This window comes from Mercenaria mercenaria, chromosome 3 (assembly GCF_021730395.1).
Source record: "Mercenaria mercenaria strain notata chromosome 3, MADL_Memer_1, whole genome shotgun sequence".
Lineage (NCBI taxonomy): Eukaryota > Metazoa > Mollusca > Bivalvia > Venerida > Veneridae > Mercenaria > Mercenaria mercenaria.
In genome coordinates, this window is record NC_069363.1 from 12,320,070 (window position 1) to 12,347,089 (window position 27,020).

The following is a 27,020-nucleotide window of genomic DNA, read 5'->3' on the forward strand; positions in this document are numbered from 1 at the left end:
TTATTTCACCCAGTTTATTAAAAGTACAGTTAGGCAAAAAAACTCAATTTAGAGTTTTTCAAATTATATGCCGTAGGTTAACATCCCGCTCGGTATCTAACACTACTCAATACGTGAAAACCATCTAACAAGATTTATGAAGTGGGGATCGGGTTATTCCCTGGCGTACAACGTGAATGTCATAATTATAAAATTATTTAAAGTCGGTTCCTATTTTCAAATGTCTCTGGGAACATTAGATCTCGATTAAACACATATATTTGCTTGGAGCCCAGGAACAAATGCATCTGCATATTGTGCTTATTTATTGACCGTTTCAATGCACGAGACATTTAATGATAAACACATGTGATTTTGCATATTTTAAATGTTAGTAATGGTAACTGCATACACACGTTTTAAGATAGATCCATCTTTTGGGAATTAGCAGATGTAGAACAAAGTTACTTTTTGTGTAGATCCTGTACAACAATTCTGACGACATAGCTTTCTGGTAAAGAGATGTTCAGTCTTGAAACATCTACACATAACTATGCCACAGAGGGGACCAAACATCTTTTCTGATTTTGACATACTGACGAGCAATATAAATTTTTGCACTTAAGCCAGACTCATTATTTTCTGTTTATGTCGTCGATACACAAGGCCTGTTTATCGTTTCTTTGACATGTTTCGATTTTTATTTATTAATACCATGTCAAAATCATATTAGATCAATTTCAACAAGTTTTCAAACCGCGATATACATACTGTATTACTAATCAGTAAACAAGATATGTCAATAATCCGAAACACACCGAACATTGACCGAAAACAACCGATGTTTTGCTTTAAAGCGTCTATGGAGATATTTAAATGGCGCCCTAACAACCGACTAATATTTTCCTAGAGACCACCCTATGGTATAAACAGAAGATATCCGAATATTCGTTAATCTTAAATAACTTAAAGGGTAGACGATCATGAATGAATTCCATTGAATCTGACAATCAAACTGATAAACATCTTTTTAAAAAGACATTTAATACATTTTACGGGTATCAATAGCAGTGGACTTGTGAGTTACATCTATTTCTAAACTGGATTACCGTGCATAAAATACGTACATATCATTAAATATATTCAATATTCAAAGGAAAATATGGGTTGCAAACAATCGAAACAGGTACGGGTTCAGCCCGTCGGGGCTTCGGAAATGAAAAATGGAAAATTAAAGAACAGTCAAAGTGAAACCGATGCAGGTATCGAACCGGATATCAACGATAACAGACGTCATGCCAAACGAGGCACATCATCCAAAAGTAAGAGATCCATGGGTTCCAGTGGGTCCCTAGATGATGAGATGGGAGACAGAGGCGGATCCGCAGGGTCAAAAAAGAGTAACGATTCGGGACTCGGAGATCTAGGCGAGTACAATCACGGCTTCATTACTGAACATTCCGACCCAAATAAAGTTAGAGAAGTAGAAAGTGGCTTTAAAGAAAGAGAAGATTTAGGTAAGCGATTTCAAAATCACTAATGTATAGGTACTGGTATTGTACTGAATTGTGCCAGTATTCATGAATGGACGGGGTGGGGGATTGGGGAGGGGATTCGTATATAATTAACAAAGATACAACTTAAATCAGAACCAATATACGTGTATGTTGATACACAAGAAAGATATGAATTCAGTTCATAATAAATTAAGCTTTTTGAAATATGTACATGTACGTATTTGTACATTTATTTGTAAAAGTCAAAATGGTCATTGCACATAAAAGGGTGCACAGAAAAAAATAAAAAGTAGAAGTAATAGTTACGTCAATAAAGTATTGGAAAAGAATCAAAATAGTAGATATAGTTATATAATTAGGAGTATCAAGTAGAGTGAACATTTCTGCATACAACGCACAGAACCACTTATTATTTTTCTTTTTGTGTGAAACTTTTATGGAATGATTTAACATTTTTTAAATTCAAAAAGGCATGCTCTTTACAAGACGATTAATCAAATTTTGATCAAGTGGTTGATTTGTTAGAAATCATGCCCACTTTGTGCTTAATACCTGTTAGATTTTCACTGGAGGTATTTTTTAAAATTTGATTTTCCTGTCTCTGTTGTGCAAGCATGATAGAGATATTTTAGCATATGTATGAAATTTATAAACATACTTTCTTTGTATTATATGTGTCAAAGATTTACATTGATAAAAGCCATATTTAGCCGGATTTCATTAGAAATGCATGTTTAATTTTTTTATATCCGTCCTTTGTCTTGGTTGCACAACCAATGGATTGGGGTGTTAATCCCAGTTTTAAAATTTATCTTTTGGTTAAGTTTGTTGTAGCATTCCTATATCTATCAAATGCAATTGAAAATGAAATCAAAAGATATAATCCATTCTTTGAATACTTCCACAATAATTTTTTTAAAAGTGATAAACAGGGATCTAACACTAAGTAATGGGTAATTGTATTCATTAAATAAATCTCTAACAGAATACATGTACATTGTATACCAAAAAAAAAAAAAAATGAAGCATGTCAAAAATTGTTGCTTAAATGTGATGACCACCTTTAATCAACAAAGTTTGTGGACGAAATGCTTTGGGTAAACACTTATAAGCAAATGAAAATGGTCAGTCAAAACGAGACCGTTTTAAAATAGTTGTCAGATGTGACCTGACTTATTTGTATACAATATATCATTAAAATACGTTTGTTTAGTCCACTTGGAAATCAATCATGGCCGAATTGCAAACTGAGTGTTTGATCTGTAAGGTCAAGTGTGTGAAAATACTTAAAACAAGAAGGTTTCAATAGTATATGCGATAAGTGAAGAGATCCATTTGTGAGATTATTTTTCACTTAACAATGATATACTATATTCAATAGCTTGAATAGATTTCAATACCATAAAAATTACTTTAAAATTTGGACCATAAGTTTCATAAAATGTTGAAATAAGATTAAGTTACGAGCTGCCACCTGTTATTTCTTGTTAATGGCCTTGCTTTCTGCTAAAGATTGATTGTATTATCTGACGAGATAATTCCAGTATTTTCAAGTAAAACTTAATATTACAACCAAGGCTACACCATTAACCTTGCTTGAAATAAGGTCGTCTCGGAACACATTAATATTGATGATTAAACAGTAAAAGAAAAGCTTTCCCCTACTTTCTACTATATACTATATTTTGCTCATTCTGTAATATAATAATAACAATATATTAATAACTTTGTTTAATAATAACTTTATTTTCTGAAGGTTACATACTAAGTGTACAAATACAGATATTATACAACTCATTTCCAGTATGGCCTTCAACTGATATACATTCACACATACACACAATCATACATTCAGTTTATAATTAAACATTTATACAAAAATACACATATCAGAATTACTTAAATTTTCTCGACAAACACATCTCAAATTAAAGAAGTCTTAAAAAAGGTAATGTAACACTAACTATGTCTTTAAGACTTCCAATATCTTGTTTTAGAAGTGCTTAAATTTTATTGAACTTGTGTGTAAATGGCACTGGATAATCTTAAATCAATAAATCTCTCCAACTTTGTACTATAGGGATTAAAGATGTGTAATACACGTTTAAGATTATCTTCAAGATACATAGACAATTTATAAGCTTGCTTAAAGTCCTCTTCAATTGTATTACATTAAACAATTAAGCTAATGCAATAACATTTAATCGTCTTAAAAGCTTTATGCTAATTTCGTCGGTTAATACCTCAACATATCTTTTATATGAGATTAGGAAAATGGGAATGTATATTTGAATTTTCCACCTTGTCAGTAGTGTATTGACATTTCATGTTCGTATGCATTTGGCTATTTAGCTACCACTTAGAGAAATAATAATTATCCCAACAACCTAAGTATGAAAAAAAAAACTCACGTAATTTTTGTATTTGTCTCACTATATATCTATAGAAAGTATTCATGCCTCTATGAAAAACAAAATTAACTATAGATAAGATGATCAGCACTGGCAAAAATAAGCATTTCCACTACTGAAACAGGTCCTGTAATTGGAGCGTGCGTCCCTAAGTACGGTCAAAAAGAAAATAGGCAAAGATATCCTGTCAGAATTCTGCTTAAAATAGTTGCTGCTTTTAAGATAGTTGAAAAAGAAAAATATTCTCATCATAGAAGTTGATGCAGAAAACAATACATGCTACATCCAGTCTTTGGCGGAACAACATTAGGTCACAGTTTGTTTTACATTATATAGAGCTGTGCGCAGTTTCAAATACATATTATTACAACTTCTGAGTTCATACGAAATGAACAATAGGATATGATCTGCAAATATATAAATTGCGCTAGCGATTCATGGTTCATTTGCCAATCATATTTTGTCGTTCACTTCGCGTTAACTCAGAAAAAAATAATTTTCATTTCTTATATATTACACATATATTGTTGTAGCTAATGTTTTACACTTGACCATTTTGTTCACCAGGCAGAACAACTGCGACGTCAGCCCAGATTACACGTGCATGGGGCGTCGTCGAAACACTAAACGGCGTTTTCGCGACATTAGCAATTCATGCAAAATGAAGTCAAAAATAGGAAGAACATAAAAACAATGATATAATTAACAAACGAACAAGCGGACGGGCGGGTGAACTAATGATTTTGTAGTCGTAAACAAAAGTCAGAATTCATCTACTTCGTACATTACTGTCTTACTGTCGCACAAGTCATTTGAATTTAATTTCCAGCATGTATATTTTACAGATCTCGGCATCACTGGGACTGCTCTACCAACTAGAAACAGCGCCAAAGACAAGGCCCGTCTAGAGGAGTCTATGATATTACAGAAACTCAGGGAAGAGGGCCTAATCTCAAAGACAAATACAGAGAAAAAGACCGGAGTCTCGTTTGAAATTGTGGAAATGAACCCGGCAAGTAATGGATCAAAGCTCCCCGCATTACCTCCCTTGAAACTGGCTAAGATAGAAAGAAGGAGAAAGAAAAAGCGGGTTTTGACTGAAGAAGAAATTCAAGAAAAACTGGAACGCGCGGAAGAAAGAAGAAAGGTAAGAAAAACATTTAGTCATTTATACTCTATAATTACTTGTGTGTGACTCATGATAGGTTGAATAGTTTTTGCGATAATGATACAAGTTTTTACTGGCACACTATTTAATGACTGTTTAAATATTTACAATACGGTTCTTGTAGAAAATGATCTCATTGTTAAGATTTTATCTATCAGAGAGCTAAAAGAAAAATTGTAACAAAAATTGTTTGCACTTCAAATAATTCGTTTGAAACATAATTACCTTCTATTTATAGTTCACTCATATTTTTGTCCAACTATCTTCGGTTGAGCAACGGACGAATCTATGCAAAGTCCGCTTTCTGAGTAAAACATCACTCCATCTTGCGTGAATGTCGTTTTCTTACAATGAATTGTAATAATTATTCGTTATTATTGTAGCGAAAAGAAAAGGCTCGTCTAGAAAAGATCAAAGAAATGGACAAAGCTGACCAAACGGCCGCTTTGGAGTCATTCCAGGATTATCAGAAAAAGAAAGAAGAACAAGTTACTCAGAAGATGGACAGTGTTACAGACAAACGTGAGCGTCGTCTACAACAAATCAAAGAAAAACAATTGGAGCGAGAGCGCAGGCGCGAAGAAGTGCGCAGGCGCAAGAGGGAACGCCAGGAAATGGGACTTCCGGAGTCGCAGGAAGGAACTGGCGAAAATGTTAAAGACATTTCTGAACTTTTAGAACGAGAAGAAACTCCGATGGTACCAGAATGAATTTAGTCAAATTACTTAATAGTTTTATAATAGTTATATTTATACAAGCAAAACTGGTATGCTTTAATAGTCTTACTGTCGTCTTGTGATAGAAATAGCGGGTTACCTGAAAGGTGCTATTAAACAGATTGACGGGGCATACTGGGGGTGGGGATTGAACTATAAGTCGCGGATTCAAATCCACTACACATTAATTTAAGTCTTAAGAATTGTGAACTATCAAACTCTCAGTCAAAGTGCCTTTAGCGGGATGCACTGTTCAATGTGGATGTTAATGGCTTTCGAAAACATGCAACATAATGTTATTCATAATTTTTTAAAACTCATATTGAACAACATTTTAATATGCACTCGAGTTTTAATGTTAACATTGGTGTCTAAATGTTAAAAAGTTCTTTTTCATTTAGTTTAAATCAAACCTAGATATTCAATAGTTCACTCAACAAGTCTTGGCATGCTAGGATTTGAATGACTTTAATATTGACCTAATATTATTGGCAGCCTTCTAAACTAGACAGTATTAAATATTTCTGAAAGGCTGTTTACAACACTTTAACATTCTGTACTAATTTGTAAAATATTTATTTTATAGATTTTTATAGTTATAGAGTATCTATTATTTTATTTTTTGTATAGAGGGTATATACTATTTGATAGTTGACATGTAAAGAAAAAAAAAACAATGCAAATTACAGTTTTTGAGAAATTTGTATACATTCAAGGCTGTACTAAAGACGGGCATTCGGCTGGCGTAAGAACACATTACTCAAAATACATTTACGTTGTTAAATTCGCCTTGACACATAAATTATTATGTTGCGAAAGCAAAACGCATGTATAAAATACATGTAAATATATACATAAAAGTTTGCCCCCTTATCAATAACAATACAAATTCGATATTCTTAATGAAAGTATATCGATTTACTGTTGACCGTAGTCAAAACTTTATTGTTTGTATCAATATCCCAATGCTGGGCTTTAAGCCAAGTCTTTTCAGTATTACAATTTGACATATATAAATTACTTTTTAAAGTATTTAGAGATTATAACACAGTGCTGTTAAGTAATACAAATCAAAAGAACAAATGTGTATCGGCTAAACTAAAAGGTTTCAGGCACCTCCAGAACTAATATACATGTACTGGTACACATTTTGTGGGATGGGGTGGGTACAGGTAGTACCAGCGGTGTTGAGAATGTACAATATTAAATTAGAATAGCATATGCCATAGCATGAGTATATGTACATGTGTATTACCAATTCCCAAGCACGCACAAGCTTATAAATCATGTATATGGTTAAATTGATTTGCGGTTCTAGAGTAAATTCAATACTTCGCCATTAGAAAGGTATAAACATCAAAGGATAAAATCACTGTCCTGTACCAGTATCTACTGATTTAATTATGCATTGCCTAATTGAACAAGGAGGTAATAGTATGGTTATAATAATAAATCATTTCTTTGCACAATGGCGGCTGCTAATCGGCTTAAACCAATCTAATGAATTATATCTCATTGTTCTAAGATATATGAAAGTTATTGCATGAATATTTCCAAGCAATATAGATTAGTTGAAAGAGTAGTGTCGTGGCATAGATTAGTTGAAAGAGTAGTGTCGTGGCATTTCTGTATTGCAGTATTACAGTTGTCTTGCCCTTTGTTCAAAGTCGAATAATAATTATATTGATTATCAGCGTGTTCTTAAAAGTCTAAGGAAGCTCTTGTGATATCACAGAACTCAATCAAAGATTTTCTCCATAATTTTTTGTAAAAAAAGTACTAGACGCATATGTATCCATTGTTTTTTTCTTTTTTTTTTTTTTTAGAAAACCCCATTAAAATGAATTATTAGCTAAAATGTTAAACGTACAACGTCTCTCACTGGAACGTCATTGAAATACATGGTCCGTTTTGACGTGACACGCAACAAACTTATTTTCTTAACGTTGGCATATCGAGCAAACGTATTTTACGGCATTTTATTAGTTATTGTTACTTGATGTAAATATTAGATTTTATTTCATTGTTTCAGATTTTTATTGTATTATATTATACACTTGTTTTGGATAAATGTGACAAGAGATTTATTGTGCATGTGCTATTACCTGCAGTCATACACACACTAAATAACTGTCATAATAAATTATTCATTTACTTTTGTCAGTGTTTGTGTTATTATAGAGGGAAGAGTTTACAGGGTTGTGGACAATGCAACAAGACCGGGACTTTAACTCGGGGAGCTGTAACGCTACTTTAATACATTGACGACCGAACTAACTTTTTTCATTTTCTCCCCTTAAAATACATATATAATACTAACTTTTAGTAAACAACAAGTCATCAAACCGCGTTAATTCGGGACTTAAGTCTGATTACTAATAAGATGAAGATACTGCCCCTACCCACTGATGCGCCAAATTGTAATCTCGTGAGCATACAATTGCAGTGCACTGGGAACTAAACCCGAGACATGAAAATTCGGTTTGATGCTTCACACGGCCGAGTTTCCGATCTGTTATGACTACGTTTCGCCGCTTTGGAATTTATGGTACCTTGATGAGGGCTTTGCCGACTCGTGTTTCGACCGTCTTCGCGCAACAATAAATTCGTCATTTTCTCAAGTACAGTGTTTAGGTATACAGGATAGTCAAACTTTTCAGTAGAAATAAAGCCTTTAGCAGAATTTTCTGTGCATTGAAGGAATTTATATTCTGTCAGAACATTTAGCCTTTGATTAAATTTCATATGTTGGTTTCTTCTCTATCTCACAATGTATACTTTCGCGCGATTATAGTGTTGTGCACAGCTATTATTTTTTTTCAATCATTAGTTGTTATACATACCCACCGAAACAAAGTTCCCAGACTATTTCTACAGAATCAATAATAGTGTATACATCTGTTTCAAATCATATATTCAGTTCTATTTAAACATTGTATTTCATATATTTTCATGATTCATGATTTTATTTTTGTTACAAACATGATTTAGTTTGTCATTTTCTCATAGAATGCCATTGAATAACTATAACACATCAAACAAGTATTTAAAAGTATATAATATGTCTGCTGCAGGCCAGTGAAAGATTGAGATGAAAATTTATTCAATTGTAAAGATTATCCATCTATCCTCTATACCCTAAAATCCGCTATACCCTAAAGCACTGTATTTGGCAACTTATTCACAGAAACAGTGAACATGGAAAGAGATTGAAGAAGAATAGTAAAACTGTGTTTAAATTGTTGGTTGCAATGTATATGATTTCATGGGACGGCGCTGCGTGCAAATTAACTGCAGACTTTGAAAATATGGCGCTTTTTTCAGTCAAATGGAAAAAAATGGTGTCATCTGTAAATATTTGATGTAGAAGTAGTACACTGTAAACTAACGCCGATGCAGATGTTTTTCCTTCCACTAGAAAGCAGAGCTATTGAGCAAATGGTTGAAGGGCTAGTAATCTTGAATAAATTGAGACCATCAGTAAAACAACATTCTCAGATCCGACATTCCTGCTGATGAATTACTGACACAATCCGATGACATTTCGGATGACGGCATTATTGACACAACTCCGATGACATTCGTGATTACGACATTACTTACCACAACTCCAATGACATTCCTGATGACGACATACTAGTAATCGACCACAACTTCAATGACATTCCTGATGACGACATACTAGTAATCGACCACAACTTCAATGACATTCCTGGTGATGACGTTACCGACCACAGTTCTTGATGTCACCAATATTGATCGCAATTCCGATGGCATTTCTGACGACCCCAAGTCCGCATTTCTGACGTCGACATGTTTATCGGGTACGATTACGATGACATTCCTAACGAAGACATTAAATTACCGACAGCGATTCTGATGACATTCCTACTGACATTACCGACTAGTTGAAAGATAGTGAAATAAACAGAAGACGCTCATGTTTCTTGGGTTTTTTCCGCGTGCATCATGTAAAGCAATACACAAGATTCATAACTGAAAGAATGTGAGTGATTCGAGTTGCAGGAGCAGAGGCCAGAACTCTTGACCCATAGTTATGTAATCCAGCCGCTTTGTCTGCTTTAATGTGACTTTCTGATCTTTCTAAAGTAAAGTAAACTAAATAAACTTTTAGTCATTCACCTAAATCGAACGTTTGGTATTTGGATGTAACTAAAGTAATTATTTGATCAAGACAGAAACAAAGGCGTTATCGTGTCTAGAAATACTCCAAATAAAATATTGACGGTCTTAGGAAAGAGGACGTGATGGGTGTTGCACTTTCCATTTTCTCTAGTGAACATATTCAATCAAACCGAGTCTGCTATTATGTTTCTTGGTTGCGTTCTGAGCTTCAAAATGATCGTTTCACAGATTTTATTAACTAACCTCCTTTACTCAACTCTGGATGGTTGATTTCCATCAAATTCCGAAGCAAACTAGATTTCATCATAGTTTATTAAAGTTTTGCTCACAGTTTTCTTTGACCATTGTTAACTATGAAAAATTGCTCAAAAACTTTGGCAAAGTTTTCTTGGACAAAAGAGTTCTTTTGATAATGACAACAAGCATTTAATCGCCCAACCTTGGGCTTCTGTTGACAAGAATGAAATTTATGCTTGAAGCTCGTAGCCTCACTTTGTGGAAGAAGTGGTACAAAGAGTGCTGCAGGGTTTATACTATGTTATTCAATTTTATTCTACCCCTAGTATTTACTGAGCGCGACAAATGCATTTAATATTTCGATAGTCCTTGAAAGCAACAAAGATACGGAACATGATTTGGTGACGGACGAACGGACGGTAGTACATACTTTTCTTCAAATTTGGAGGTGTGCGTGTTCGTTCGAAGTGGACTGAGGGAGATTGGGTAAGCATTGTATTATAAATAATGAAGACTAAAAAACAAGGTCATTCTAAAATACATCTTTAAAGCACGTCTCCAGAGCACATGCGATGAGTGAGCTAGAAATAACATATATCAAACTATATTAAGAAAACTGAAATTGCAACTGAATAATATGGGCTGAACTCGATATGCCAAAATTTTTCAGGAAGTATGTTTTCATTAAGCCAAATTTGTAACAGAAATGTGCACAATACTGATCAAAGACGCCAATGTTTTTTTCTGAAGCTGACATTGTTTCACTGACACAAATTGTTATGAAAAGGAAGTGAGCACTCAGTAAAATGTTATTTGTGCTAGTAAACAAAAGACATACTAAAGCATCGCATTCTCGTCCGCCAGAGTTTCGCCTAAGTCACGAGGCGAACAGTCAACCTGGATCCTTGGTAGACCTGTGGTATGCAAAAATGCAGCACTATCCACCTTCACAAGCACAAGTCCCTGTGTCGATTTTTGTGTGATACTTTACTGAAGCAAACGTTTTCATCGCATTTCATAAAGATTTGGCCAAACTTGTGACCTCTCGAGTTTTAACCATTAAAATTGTTGAGGACGGAGGGACGGCAGGTGAATACGACAACTTTTCTCAGTACTTTGCTCGACGAGCTAAAAATTCCTAGTTAACCTAGTTTTAGATGCTCTGTTGATTCAATGATGTAATTTAAGTCCGCTCTGGTGAACTATTTTTGTATATTGAATGACATATCTTTAGACAAATCTGCGCGGCACTTAAACATGACTGTGCATTCACATCATGCATGAAGAGAAATGTTTTTATTTTGTTGCCCTTGATTTAATTCCACATGGTGTTTTATCTAGACAGCTAGTCTTTGCTGTGCAGAATGTCTGTTGCAGCAATCAAAAGTCATCTTCTACGCAAGAAACACAGGTGAAGAACAAAGTGACCTATAGAAAGTAGTCAATAAAATCTGTGAAAAGATCCCTTGGAAGCATAGAATCATTTGCACAATACATACTTTTTTGCTGATTAAAGTCAAGACCTCTGGACTTTAAACACTTTGAAAAACAGTTTAAAAGTCTATATAAAATTTGAAAACAGTAACAAAGATTCCACTTCTCAAACTATTGCAAACAGCTCTGCCAGTCAAGTTATATGGACAGCAGAACAGAAATGAAACAAGAGGACCATGATGGTCCTGAATCGCTCACCTCTTCCCACATGACCCAGTTTTGAGTATGACGTCGTTTTTTCTATTATTTGACATAGTGACCTGATTTTTGAGCTCATGTGACCCAGTTTTGAATTTGACCTAGATATTATCAAGATAAAAATTCTGACCAATTCTCATGAAGATCCATTGAAAAATATGGTCTCTAGAGAGGTCACAAGGTTTTTCTATTATTTGACCTATTGACCTAGTTTTCGAAGGTACGTGACCCTGTTTTGAACTTTACCTAGATATCATCAAGGTGAACATTCTCACTAATTTTCATGAAGATTTCATGAAAAATATGGCCTCTAGAGAGGTCACAAGGTTTTTCTATTTTTATAACTACTGGCCTAGATTTTGACCGCACGTGACCCAGTTTCGAACCTGACCTAGATATCATCAAGGTGAACATTCAGATCAATTTTCATGAAGATCCATTGAAAAATATGGCCTCTAGAGAGGTCAAAAGATTTTAATAATTTTAGGCCTACTGACCTAATTTTTGATCGCAGTTGACCCAGTTTCAAACTTGACCTAGATATCATCAAGATGAACATTCAGACCAACTTTCATACAGATCCCATGAAAAGTATGGCCTCTAGAGAGGTCACAAGGTTTTTTTTTATTATTTGACCTACTGACCTAGTTTTTTAAGGCACGTGACCCAGTTTCAAACTTGACCTAGATATCATCAAGGTGAACATTCTGACCAATTTTCATGAAGATCCATTCAAGGGTATGGCTTCTAGAGAGGTCACAAGGTTTTTCTATTTCAAGACCTACTGACCTAGTTTTTGATTGCAGTTGACCCAGTTTCAAACTTGACCTCTATTTCATCAAGATAAACATTCAGACCAACTTTCATACAGATCCCATGAAAAATATGGCCTCTAGAGAGGTCACAACGTTTTTTTCATTATTTGACCTACTGACCTAATTTTTGGCGGCATGTGACCCACTTTCGAACTTGACCTAGATATCATCAAGATGAACATTCAGACCAATTTTTATGGAGATCCATTCACAAGTATGGCCTCTAGAGAGGTCACAAGGTTTTTCTATTTTTAGACCTACTGACCTAGTTTTTGACCGCACATGACCCTGTTTCGAACTTGACCTAGATATCATCAAGATGAACATTCACACCAACTTTCATACAGATCCCATGAAAAATATGGCCTTTAGAGAGGTCACAAGGTTTTTCTATTATTTGACCTACTGACCTAGTTTTTGAGGGCACGTGACCCACTTTCAAACTTGACCTATGTATCATCAAGGTGAACGTTCTGACCAATTTTCATGAAGATCTCATGAAATATATGGCCTCTAGAGAAGTCACAAGGTTTTTCTATTTTTTGACCTACTGACCTAGTTTTTGACCGCATGTGACCCAGTTTCGAATTTGACCTAGATATCATCAAGATGAACATTCAGACCAATTTTCATATAGATCCCATGAAAAATACGGCCTTTAGAGGGGTCACAAGGTTTTTCTATTATTTGACCTACTGACCTAGTTTTCGAAGGCACATGACCCAGTTTCGAACTTGACCTAGATATCATCACTGTGAACGTTCTTACCAATTTTCATGAAGATCTTTTGAAATATATGGCCTCTAGAGGGATCATAAGATTTTTCTATTTTTAGACCTACTGACCTAGTTTTTGAAGGCACGTGACCCAGTTTCGAACTTGACCTAGATATCATCAAGGTGAACGTTCTGACCAATTTTCATGAAGATCTCATGAAATATATAGCCTCTAGAGAGGTCAGAAGGTTTTTCTATTTTTAGACCTACTGACCTAGTTTTTGACCGCACGTGACCCAGTTTCGAACTTGACCTAGATATCATCAAGATGAACATTCAGACCAACTTTCATACAGATCCCGTGAAAAATATGGCCTTTAGAGAGGTCACAATGTTTTTCTATTATTTGACCTACTGACCTAGTTTTTGATGGCACGTGACCCAGTTTCGAACTTGACCTAGATATCATCAAGGTGAACGTTCTGACTAATTTTCATGAAGATCTTATGAAATATATGGCCTCTAGAGAGGTCACAAGGTTTTTCTATTTTTAGACCTACTGACCTAGTTTTTGACGGCAAGTGACCCAGTTTCGAACTTGACCTAGATATCATCAAGGTGAACATTCTGACCAATTTTCATGAAGATCTTGTGAAATATATGGCCTCTAGAGAGGTCACAAGGTTTTTCTATTTTTAGACCTACTGACCTAGTTTTTGAAGGCACGTGACCCAGTTTCGAACTTGACCTAGATATCATCAAGATGAACATTCTGACCAACTTTCATAAAGATCCCACAAAAAATGTGACCTCTAGAGTGGTCACAATCAAAAGTTTACGGACGCACGCACGGACGCACGACGGACGCTGCGCGATCACAAAAGCTCACCTTGTCACTATGTGACAGGTGAGCTAAAAACCAAACAAGAGGGCCAAGATGGCCCTAGGTCGCTCACCTGAGAAACACACCATAACAGTGTTAAGTGATTTCATAGAGACAAATATTCTGACCAGTTTTCATTAAGATTAGACAAAAAGTGGCCTGTTGAGTGTAAACAAGCATTTTCTTTGATTTGACCTAGTGACCTAGCTTTTGTGCCCACATGACCCAGATTCGTGTTTGTCCAAGATTCTATTAAAACAAACATTCTGACAAAGATTCGGGAAGATTGGAACAAAAAAGTGGCCTCCAGAGTGTAAACAAGCTTTTCTTTTGATTTGACCTATTTTCTGACCCCACATGACCCAGATTCGAACTCATCCAAGACTTTTATGATAAAAAACATTCCGAGTTTCTGATTAAGTTTTATGAAGATAGAATAACAAGAGGGCCATGAAGGCCCTGTATCGCTCACCTGACCTATTGACCTAAAGATGACCAAGTTTTATTAAGATATGGTCATAAATGTCGTCTCTAAAGTGTTAACTAGCTTTTCCTCTGATTTGACCCGGTGAACTAGTTTTTGACCCCTCATGACCCAGATTCGAACTTGACCTAAAGATCATCAAGATTAAGATTCTGACTAAGTTTCATGAAGATAAAGTTATAAATGTGGCCTCTAGAGTGTTAACAAGCTTTTCCTTTGATTTGACCTAGTAACCTAGTTTTTGACCTCACCTGACCCAGATTAAAACTTGACCTATAGATCATCAAGATTAACTTTCTTAGTTTTTGATCCTACATGACACAGATTCAAACTGGACCTTGAGACCATCAAGATAAACATTCTGACCAAGACTCATGGAGATACAGTCATAAATGTGGCCTCTACAGTGTTAAGAGGCTTTTCCTTTGATTTGACCTGGTGACCTAGTTTTTGACCCCAGATGACCCAATATCAAATTCGTCTAAGATTTTATTGAGGGTAACATTCTGACCAAATTTCAGTAAGATTGGGCCAAAATTTTGCCCTCTAAAGTGTTAACAAGCTTTTCCTTTGATTTGACCTGGTGACCTAGTTTTTTACCCTAGATGACCCAAAATCGAACTCGTCCAAAACTTAATTGTGAGTAACATTCTGACCAAGTTTCATTAAGATTGGGCCAAAATTGTGACCTCTAGAGTGTTAACAAGCTTTTCCTTTCATTTGACCTGGTGACCTAGTTTTTGACCCCAGATGACCCAATATCAAACTCGTCCAAGATTTAACTGAGAGTAACATTCTGACCAAGTTTCAATAAGATTGGGTCAAAATTGTGACCTCTAGTGTTAACAAGCTTTTCCTTTGATTTGACCTGGTGACCTAGTTTTTGACCCCAGATGACCCAGTATCGAACTTGTCCAAGATTTAATTGAGAGTAACATTCTGACCAAGTTTCATTAAGATTGGGCCAAAATTAGGACCTCTAGAGTGTTAACAAGCTTTTCCTTTTATTTGACCTGGTGACCTAGTTTTTGACCCCAGATGACCCAATATCAAACTCGTCCAAGATTTTAATAAGGGTAACATTCTGACCAAGTTTCATTAAGATTGGGTCAAGACTGTGACCTCTAGAGTGTTAACAGTCAAATTGTTGACAAGGACGGACGACGGACGGACACAGGGCGATCACAAAAGCTCACCTTTGAGCACTTTGTGCTCAGGTGAGCTAAGAATGTGGCCCCTAGAGTGTAAACAAGCTTATTCTTTGATTTGACCTGGTGACCGAGTTTTTGACCCACGTGACCCAGAGAAAAATTTATCCAATATTTCATGCAGACAAAAATTCTAAAAAAGATTCATGCACTTCAAATGAAAAATGCAGCCCCTTTTGAATACACAAGGTTTTTCTTTTATTTCAACAGGTGACTTAGTTTTTGACCCCAGAAGACCCAGATTCAATATAAGGCTAAAGAACATCAAGATAAACATTTTGACCAAGTTTAAACTGTTTCATGAAGATATGGTCATAAACGTGGTCGCTAGAGAGTTATCAAGCTTTTCCTTACACTTGACCGGATGACCTAGTTCTTGACCCCACATGACCCATATTCAAACTTGACCTAGAGGTCATCAAGAAAAACATTCTGACCAATTCTCATGAGTTTCAAACTTAAACTGTTGACGCTAAGCTTGTTCACAAGCTTTTCCTTTGATCTGGCCTAGTGACCTAGTTTTTGATTCCACATGACCCTATTTCAAAGATGACCTAGATATCATCAAGACAAACATTCTGACCAAGTTTCATAAATATTAAGTCATAACTATGGCCTTGAGAGTACTCACAAGCTTTTCCTTTGATTTAACCGGGTGACCTAGTTTTTAACCCCACATGACCCAGATTCGAACTTGACCTATAGATCATCTAGACAAACATTCTGACCAAGTTTCATGAAGATTGAGTCACAATTGTGGCCTCTAGAGTGCTCACAAGCTTTTCATTCTATTTGACCGGATGACCTAGTTTTTGACCCCATATGACCCACATTCAAACTTGACCTAGAGATCAAGAGAAACATTCTGACCAAATTTCATGAAGATTGAGTCATAATTGTGGCCTCTAGAGTGTTAACAAGCTTTTCATGCCATCTGACCGGATGACCTAGTTTTTGACCCCACATGACCCAGTTCAAACTTGATCGAGAGATTATCAAGACAAATATTCTGACCAAGTTTCATCATGATTGAGTTACAACTGTGGCCTTTAGAGTGTTCACAAACTTTTCCTATGATCCGGCCTACTGCCCTAGTTTTTGAACCCACATGACCCAGTTTCGAACTTGACCTAGAGATCATCCAGGTAAATATTTTCAGAAAGACTGGGTCACAACTGTGGCCTCTAGAATGTTCACAAGGCAAATGTTGACGGACGATGCACGCCGGACAATGACCGGCCACAATACCTCACCTTGAGCACTTTGTGCTCAGGTGAGCTCAAAACTGACAACAAACCATTTTTGGTTATTTTCTTTTATTCAATTTCCATCTATATCAATGTGTCAAGACATAAACCTAGTCTAAAAGGTCTTTGTCCAAAGTGTCTCTTATATTAGCTACAACTTATGTATCTGAACATATTGCCTTCAGTAGCAGATTATTACATCCTTAAAAACACACAGAATAGTACATGTAAACTGGTTTCAGGAAAAGATCTATATAAGCCTTAGGCTTTCGATCCTATCCTAAGCGTTTTTGCGAATTTTGTTGATTGTATATGTATTTTGTGAACCATTTCGCTAATAAAATATGTTTAAACCAAACTGGTTTCATTCTATAGAACATGTGATCACCTTACAAGTAAACTTTGTGTGCATAAAACAAAAAGATATGGAACCACTACTTTGAGCAAATCAAATAGTTCTTCATTAATACTTTCAATTCTTTAAGAAATGGAATTTTTTTATGTTCATTGACAATGCATTCCTCATAGGCTGATGTGCTGTACCTGCAAAAATAAATTAAACTTTACTACAACTGACAATTCTTAAGGCTGTTTATCCCTACTACACTAAAAGAATAGTTTTTATGTTAAAGATTAGCTTATTAGCAACGTTTCCTGCAATATTCAAAACAAACCCTTCCTGCATGAAAACATAACTAACTACTAATCTGATGGCTTTCCTAACCAAGACATACCAACCACAAAATTCAAATGTAATTCTTGACAACAGACATTATCAATTACAATTCTGGCATTCCTAATTAAGACATAATCAACCACAATAGTGGAAGTTATAATGGTTCCAAATGCTCTTTTGTGGGATTGATTAGGTGTATCCCATTAAGTGCAAAGTAAGGCATACAATTTACTTTCAATCTTGTGTTGCTGGTAACTTTGACTGTTTTATTTTGCACTATTAGTTTTCTAAGGTTAAAAACAATCTTCTCATCCTATAACATTGGAAAAAATTGTCATGTTTTTTCTTGCAAATATGAAATAAAACAAAGCAGCGGCTCCTCTCCTGAAATTGTTTTAACAGGGACACCTTGCTCTATGATAACCTAACTGAACTGTTTAACAAAAATGGAATGTGGTTAAAGAAGTAGAAAGTTTGCCCGATTTCAATAAATAAGCAATACAAATTACAAATTATAAATCGAGCAAAAAGTTGTAACAAAAGAATTCAAACGGCAATAAACTTCATAAAGCATTATGTAAATTTTACAACAGAGCAAAGCCTGGTCTAGGTATGAGAACAAGAATGTACTAATCTAAGATAATACTTCTCATTCCAACAAGATTTTTCAAAATCTGTGATTTGCTGATCCTGTACTACATGCAACTCAAAAAAGTTAAACGCACATTCAAATTTGTACAAAAACTCCACACTTGAGAAACGTAAAATGTCATTTTTATTTGCATGTGTAATTTAATCACAGGTTAAAATGCCAAACTCAAAGCAGACCTAATTTTGTTTGATGATCCCTTCACAATATCATGCCTCTTAAAGACTCCTTAACTTAGTAATACTTATCTACCATGATGGAACTTTCAGTCATTTTGGTGTTGAATTACTGGTAGGTAATATACAGTCAAGTTTAGAAAAGTAAGCTTAGGTTTAACATTCAAGTTTTAAAAAAACACATGTAACAAGAAAGCAAGACAATTTTTTGATCAGTAAACATGATTTAAAAGCATTGCGAGAAATCTCCGTCTAGTATCGAGTAGATTTCATATTTTGGAATATAACCAGGGGAGATAATCTGTGTGTTACCTAAAAAGCTTCTACATTTTAGGCTTATATCATTCTTTATGACACTTTACATACAAATATAATCTAAAATGCTCACTTAACAAAACTAAACAAAGCATTGCACATATTTTTGGGTACAATTAAAATATACACTAAATACATAACAAATAACAATATATTATAGGGTGAATTATGTCTAAATAAATATGTACGACTTTATGATACAAATGATCATTATCATTCTGCACACTTTCAATGCTATCTACGTTTGGGGGTCATTGTTAATCAGTAACATTTTTCACACAAGTTTTAGATTCAAATAAACTACAAACACTTCAGATCCCATTTACTTATCCATAAAGGCAATCACACTTTTCCTAAAATTGAAGAAAATATAGAAAGCAAAGGATGTTGGATAGTTTCTAGTGAAATGCCAGGCATTGTGGTCTATTAACCTTAAGGAGATCCATATATTTAAACTACTACTTTCACACAAGAAACCTTGACGTATTTCTTGCATAATGCATACTAACAGAAAAGGCCTAATTAAAGTGCCAACTCTACATGAAAATGTGTAAAAATGAGAAAATATGGATCTATTTACCTGAAATTTCTTCCACCCACACCAAATAGACATATTTTTGACTGAATTACTTTATTCCTCACAATTCCAGCTACTATTCATGATGACTATTAACAGCACTTCCTAGACTTCTACTGTATACTGATTGATATCCACAATAACCCTATTTTCTCTAGGGTTACTCACAAATTTGATAAGGGTACAATACAAAATCCTTCGAAAAATCGCATTACTAGTAAAAAATTAAACATATATGCACACATCATTTTTAATACCATGTACTATCTAGATTTTGCTGCTGTGTTAGTATTTTTGTATCAAATAAGACTGTATGCATGATGGGCACTTTCAGTTGATGATTTATGAATTTTTACTCAGGTTTACTTACGACTTGGTGAGAAAGGACTATTGTTTGATTCATCTCAAATACTTCAGTTTCGATATGCTTGTTAAGTTAGATTTGGTTACCATAAGAAAGTAACTTGCGAATAAAATGTGGGAGCGAACCACAACAACTCTCAATATGCAAGATAGCATATTAAGATGTTCCTTAGCGTTGATGGGAGGTGCTTAGTGCCTCAATATATTCGCAAGCTAAGCACCTTTCACAAGCCAGTTGCCTCACATGAGGAATTCTAAACCCCAAGCAAGCTTTTGAACCCACATCATTGAAGTCAAGTGACTTGAAGTCAGCAACCGTAACCACTCTGCCATTGAGACCCCTTATACATGTTAGCAAGTAATCACTTGTAAAATATTACCATCAGTTTTCTGTTTCTGAAATCTAATGACAATTAACAACTAAAATGCAACAAGGAATTCAAAAGGACAATTAACCTTATTCAAAGACAAAGAATCTAGGTGATAAATACATATTGGTTCCAAGATGAATGCACATGTAAAACTTCACACTTTCATTTTACCTTTCAAAACTAATGCATTTGAAATACCAGTTAAAGTAAACCTGGCACACAAGTTATTTTGATGCCAGCATAAAGGGAGATAACTATGCTCTTTACAAAGGACAACATTTACAATATCTACAATAGAATGCACGGCAACGCATACAAATGGTAATACATAAAAACAATATGTTACACATATTCTTATGCACACACATGATAACGTATTTCTATGGCAATGAACACTAATGGTAACGTACATACATGGTAGCGTACACATGTGGTAACTGACACACATGAATTTTTTTTATCATGGTTATATAGTGTCAGAAGTTTTCAATTTTTTGAAATTAATTAGATTATATTATTTTCTTTTGAATTTCACATCTAGATAAATGAAGATCCATATGATCCATTTTTTTTTTCAAGCTGAAAGGCCCTTCAACTAAATAAAATACTAGATTTCTAAATAAACCACCAGATTTTAATTAATCACTAATGTCGCTACACTTTTAATCTAGTTAGATGTTTAGTGATTTGCACTCTACAAGCAAACACAACTGGAAAGGAAATTGAAGTTTTACGCAATACATTCTGCTGGCATTCTGGCATATAGAAGCCAATACAACTGAGGTTAAAACAGAGCAATACAGAATATAAATTTAGTTAATTTTGCACCAAAATCTGAATAAAAATCCCAACATGTATTTGTATAATATACATATTGTCAAAGATCTACTAGCACACCAGTATACCATAGCATATATATGTTGTAAATTTGATCTATCTATATCTAAAAACTAAAACCCTACCAGTATTTATTAATTTTCATTCCATTATTTTTTGTGCAATTCTATAAATAGTAACAACATCTACAACAAGGCCCTCCAGTCATGCCAGTTATAAAATAGTTTCATAACAATTGAGACAATACAGGAAAATTTAAACGTCACATCTTGTATTCTCAGAATATCGGTACAATGTTTTCAGTTTCAAATTCAATAAAAGTACCTTAACTTTTCCACTTTTCAACACTTTAAACTTGCATATTTTAGAAAGACAACACCACAAATATGGTGTGTAGTATTTTATCTTTTCATATTTAACTTTTCTCCATGTGTAAACTACAGAAGTACATATACAATTAAATGTATCTCTGCAAAAACAGTCAGTTTTGTACCAAGAGTGCGAAACAATAAAAATATATGGAACGCAAAAACTAATTTCACAACCTTTTTCACTTATACTGCAATGCAAATACCCTGGTGGCTGCAGATGTGCCGTAGATAGGTCTCAGGTGGATGCAAAAAAATGACTGGGAGTAAAACAGAAATGCATAATTTTCTTAAAAACTAAACTTTAACTGTTGAACAAGACCTATAAATAGTTCCAGCACTGGGCTTACAAGTAAAAAGCTGAATCTTTCAAAGGTGACAGCAGGAATAGCTTATGTCAGGCACAAAACTGGTTATCAAGTTAGTGGAATATACCCCAAGAATGTTATGACATGCCATTATAATAAACGTGGATAAAATATCAGTCTTCCATATCTCTGATATTTGAGGTGTTTCAAATGTAGTCTTTCAGATACTGATACGTAAAAATTAATGCAGATCAGAATATGCAGATTTCATTTTTTATATACATTCCTACCTAATATTGTAGGCAAAGGTATACTAATATGCCGAATTTTATGCAAATATCAAGTATCTAGACAGATCTATGCAAATACTTAGGCTTAGCAAGTCATGGGATTAATTTGAAAATGTTACCTTCATGCAAACATATTTTTACCTTGAAAATTCATTTAGTATTAATCATTAGATAACAATTTTTGTTAGCTTCAAACATGCACTTATGAAATGTTCTGAAACTTACTGCTGATCTATACCATATTATAAAGTAGTTACATCATGTTATCAAATCATCCCTTTACATGATGTTATAACACAAGAGACTTGGAGAAGACTCATGAGAGTCCAAACGTCGGTTATTTTTCAGTAAACAAACCTTAAAATCATCCTTTGCTGATTGTTTGTTCCCCTTTTCATAATACAAGACATTTTTATTAGACTATATGTAACTAATAACTGATTTATACCATTATCATTATATAATGTAACATGATGTTATTACATTATCACTATGCATAATGTTATATATAAATATAAACTTTACATTATACTATATGACACTATATTGTTTCTTCACATGTTATAACATCAGTATTTCACATTAGGCTATTACATAACTGTTTTTATATTCTGCTGTCTAGTATTTTTATCTGTACGTTATAGTGTGTCATGTTTGTCTAGTATTCACAACTGTTCTATAGTGGAGATTGTTGCCGAGGAAGTTGTCAGTGAAACTCGGCCAAACATGTTCTATTTAGATGCTAGCCAGATGATGAGTGCAATGATGATGATGATCACTGACAGGAATATCACAAGAATACATCGCTTCTTACGTGTCCGAGACTGAAATACATCGAATATCATATTTACATGTCAACAACCACATGTTGAAATTATTTTCTTACGCTACCAATGTAAATAGGAAACAGTGAAACCACAAACATAATGTTCATAAATTAATAAAGTGCAATAACTTCCCTTATCCCCACTGAACAACCATAATATGAATGTAAGTAATATTAAAGGTAGATCTAGGACAGGGTAAAAACCTTACTGACTGACCTTCAAGTGTGACTTTGACCTTTGAGTCAGCGGTCTGTGTGTTGTCCATCATATCTTGTCTAATTATGGGGAACATTTGCGCTAAGTAATATTATAATTCCTGAATTGATTGCATAGCTATCAACTGGACACAAACAGACTACTAATATAATGTTAACCTTTGAACTCAAGCTTGTGGCCTGAAGGTTGTGCATGACAAAGTTTCTCATTTTAGGGACTATTTGTGCAAAGTAATAACAAAATCCCTTGATGAATGGTTGACTTACATACCGGACAGAAAAAAAACTCTTGTTGACCATTGACCAAAAAGTGTGATCTTGACCTTTGAGCTAGGAGCCTGGGTTTTGTGCATGATATCCTCTCACTATGGGTAACATTTGTACCAAGTAATAATAAAATCCCTTCATGAATGACAGAGGTATGCAAGTTTTATTAACATTGATTGCAAAATGTGGTCTCTATCGTGTTCACAAGAAATTGTGGACGGACGGACGGATGACCACAAAAGACACCTTGTCACTACGTGACAGGTGAGCTAAACAAGAGGACCATGATGGTCCTGAATCGCTCACCTGTTCCCACATGACCCAGTTTTGAGTATGACGTCGTTTTTTCTATTATTTGACATAGTGACCTAGTTTTTGAGCTCATGTGACCCAGTTTTGAACTTGACCTAGATATTATCATGGTAAAAATTCCGACCAATTTTCATGAAGATCCATTGAAAAATATGGCATCTAGAGAGGTCACAAGGCTTTTCTATTATTTGACCTATTGACCTAGTTTTCGAAGGTACGTGACCCTATTTTGAACTTTACCTAGATATCATCAAGGTGAACATTCTCACTAATTTTCATGAAGATCTCATGAAAAATATGGCCTCTAGAGAGGTCAAAAGGTTTTTCTAATTTTATACCTACTGGCCTAGTTTTTGACCACACGTGACCCAGTTTCCAAACTGACCTAGATATCATCAAGGTGAACATTCAGACCAATTTTCATGAAGATACATTGAAAAATATGGCCTCTAGAGAGGTCAAAAGATTTTTCTAATTTTAGACCAACTGACCTAGTTTTTGATGCAGTTGACCCAGTTTCAAACTTGACCTAGATATCATCAAGATGAACATTCAGACCAACTTTCATACAGATCCCATGAAAAGTATGGACTCTAGAGAGGTCACAAGGTTTTTTTATTATTTGACCTATTGACCTAGTTTTTGATGGCACGTGACCCAGTTTCAAAACTGACCTAGATATCATCAAGGTGAACATTCTGACCAATTTTCATGGAGATCCATTCAAGGGTATGGCCTCTAGAGAGGTCACAAGGTTTTTCTATTTTAAGACCTACTGACCTAGTTTTTGATCACAATTCACCCAGTTTCAAACTTGACCTATGTATCATCAAGATAAACATTCAGACCAACTTTTATACAGATCCCATGAAAAATATGGCCTTTAGAGAGGTCACAATGTTTTTTCATTATTTGACCTACTGACCTACTTTTTGATGGCATGTGACCCACTTTCCAACTTGACCTAGATATCATCAAGATGAACATTCTGACCAATTTTTATGGAGATCCATTCACAAGTATGGCCTCTAGAGAGGTCACAAAGTTTATCTATTTTTAGACCTACTGAAATAGTTTTTGACCGCACATGACCATGTTTCGAAACTTGACCTAGATATCATCAAGATGAACATTCAGACCAACTTTCATACAGATCCCATGAAAAATATGGCCTTTAGAGAGGTCACAAGGTTTTTCTATTATTTGACCTACAGACCTTTGACCTACAGACCTAGTTTTTGAAGGCACGTGACCCACTTTCAAACTTGACCTAGATATCATCAAGATGAACATTCAGACCAACTTTCATACAGATCCCATGAAAAATATGGCCTCTAGAGAGGTCACAAGGTTTTTACATTATTTGACCTACTGACCTAGTTTTTGATGGCACGTGACCCACTTTCAAACTTGACCTAGATATCATCAAGGTGAACATTCTGACCAATTTGCATGAAGATCTCATGAAATATATGGCCTCTAGAGAGGTCACAAGGTTTTTCTATTTTTAGACCTACTGACCTAGTTTTTGATGGCACGTGACCCAGTTTCAAACTTGACCTAGATATCATCAAGGTAAACATTCTGACCAATTTTCATAAAGTTCCCATGAAAAATGTGTCCTCTAGAGTGGTCACAAGCAAAAGTTTACGCACGCACGGACGGACGACGGACGCTGCGCGATCACAAAAGCTCACCTTGTTACTTTGTGACAGGTGAGCTAAAAAAAGGCAAGTTAGAGTTATGGTTCTTGTACAACACACTTACACTTAATGCCTTCTACCTTTTTATGAAGTTTGAATATATTCCCTTCAACATTTATAGAGTTATGGCCTAGACAACTAAATACAATAAAGAGAAATAGTTCATAAGGTATGCATTGTAGAGTTCCAGTTCTTCTTCACCGTGTATCTTCTCAATGTCCTCTGTCCAGTAGTTTCTAAGTTGAGGCCAGGACATGGTGTCCGGACTACAGAGTGATCACCTTAAGGCGAGGCACGAATTAAGAAAATCACAACCTTACCTTAACATTAAAGCAATACACAAATAATGCAAACTTCTACAGTTAAATGACAAAAAAAAAAAAAAAAAAAAAAAAAAAAAAATGCAAAACATTTTTGTATGAATACTTCACATTTACATTATACAACATTTTAAAATAAGATAAAAGTTTTGAGATTTCATCATATGTTTCTGGGTGTACAACTATATCCATTAAAACCCTAGATATAGTAACAAGCACCTACTGAAAACTGTTCACAAAATTTAATTGTGCTACTTTCAACATGTACTCTACATTTAAAAATAGAATTCATTTTGTACAGTACATTAAAATAATTTTGAATGTGTACAGCTAAATTATAAACAGCAATTTTCTGATAGGTGAGACACCTACTGAAATCGACAATGAAATTGTACACGTAACCTTCCCCTTACATGTATAAAATCTCAATCACTCTAATGAACTAATGAAAGAAATAAACATATATACCTGTCTGGACTCGCTAGTTATTTGATACAGTAACAGCAATTATAATACCAACAATTGCTAATATAACTAACAACACAACAATGAGACAACATTTTTTTCGTCTAGCTTTTGACTGAAAATAAAAATAAAAACAGGTAAATGAAACATAAAAAGGCAAATATGGGTGAAAAATGTAACACTATAAACAAAATTGGAAACAAAATTAACTTTCCAATAAAACAGAACAAAATATTTTAAAACTGGAAATTAAAGACATTTAAAAAATTCCTTTCTTTATATTAAAGATCGTCTTAAAGAATGGACACCTATTTTACCCAATAACAGGCAAGACATTCAAAACAGACAAAGTTTAAAGAAATGAACATGCATATAATGAGAAGAAGGCAAACTGATAAACCACACTTCCCCATTATTTTAAGAGAGGCAAAATATATCTAATATTATGAAGCTCACATACAGGTTTCAGGTTAAAATACATGTACTGCCAAATCATTTAATTTCATGGACCCAAAGTTTTGTGGTTTCACACAAAAAGCAACTTCTTGGGGACATGAATTTACTGCTTTCAATTCTGTGTAGATGAAATAACAGTGAATTTTATATGTTCATCAGGATATTTTTTGTGGAATGACATGCCTACCAAGTCCAAAAAATTAGTTCCCAATAAATGTTACAGTATGTTAAAAACAGAAATACATCAATTGATACATCAATACATCTGAATTGTTAAAAAAACTTCAAAACCCATTTTTATCATGC

General features: G+C 34.5%; 2 protein-coding genes across 3 annotated transcripts in view; one reads left to right on the forward strand and one right to left on the reverse strand.

The window, feature by feature from the left end:
- Positions 1-921: 921 nt before the first annotated feature.
- LOC128555493 (trichohyalin-like) lies at positions 922-7,950 on the forward strand. The gene is made up of 3 exons (XM_053537882.1): positions 922-1,496; positions 4,753-5,054; positions 5,459-7,950. Exons 1-3 carry the CDS (start codon positions 1,142-1,144, stop codon positions 5,783-5,785), a joined length of 984 nt encoding a protein of 327 aa, XP_053393857.1. The 5' UTR covers positions 922-1,141; the 3' UTR covers positions 5,786-7,950.
- Positions 7,951-21,310: 13,360 nt separating this feature from the next.
- Positions 21,311-27,020, reverse strand: part of LOC123525916 (syntaxin-12-like) — a 34,999-nt gene continuing 29,289 nt past the window's right edge. For both annotated transcript variants that reach the window (XM_053537884.1, XM_053537883.1), the window contains 2 exons: positions 26,262-26,373; positions 21,311-22,973 (listed from right to left, as the gene is read on the reverse strand). In XM_053537884.1, coding sequence (XP_053393859.1) covers positions 26,275-26,373 — 99 coding nt within the window. In that variant the 3' untranslated portion in view covers positions 21,311-22,973; positions 26,262-26,274. The remainder of the gene's footprint in view (positions 22,974-26,261; positions 26,374-27,020) is intronic.

What these genes read in the sequence shown, in the direction of transcription:
- LOC128555493 (XM_053537882.1), top strand. Translation starts at nt 1,142, where the DNA reads ATGGGTTGCAAACAATCGAAACAGGTACGGGTTCAGCCCGTCGGGGCT. An exon ending in TAAAGAAAGAGAAGATTTAG is followed by an intron (nt 1,497 to 4,752) that starts GTAAGCGATTTC and finishes TATATTTTACAG; the next exon opens with ATCTCGGCATCACTGGGACT. An exon ending in GCGCGGAAGAAAGAAGAAAG is followed by an intron (nt 5,055 to 5,458) that starts GTAAGAAAAACA and finishes TTATTATTGTAG; the next exon opens with CGAAAAGAAAAGGCTCGTCT.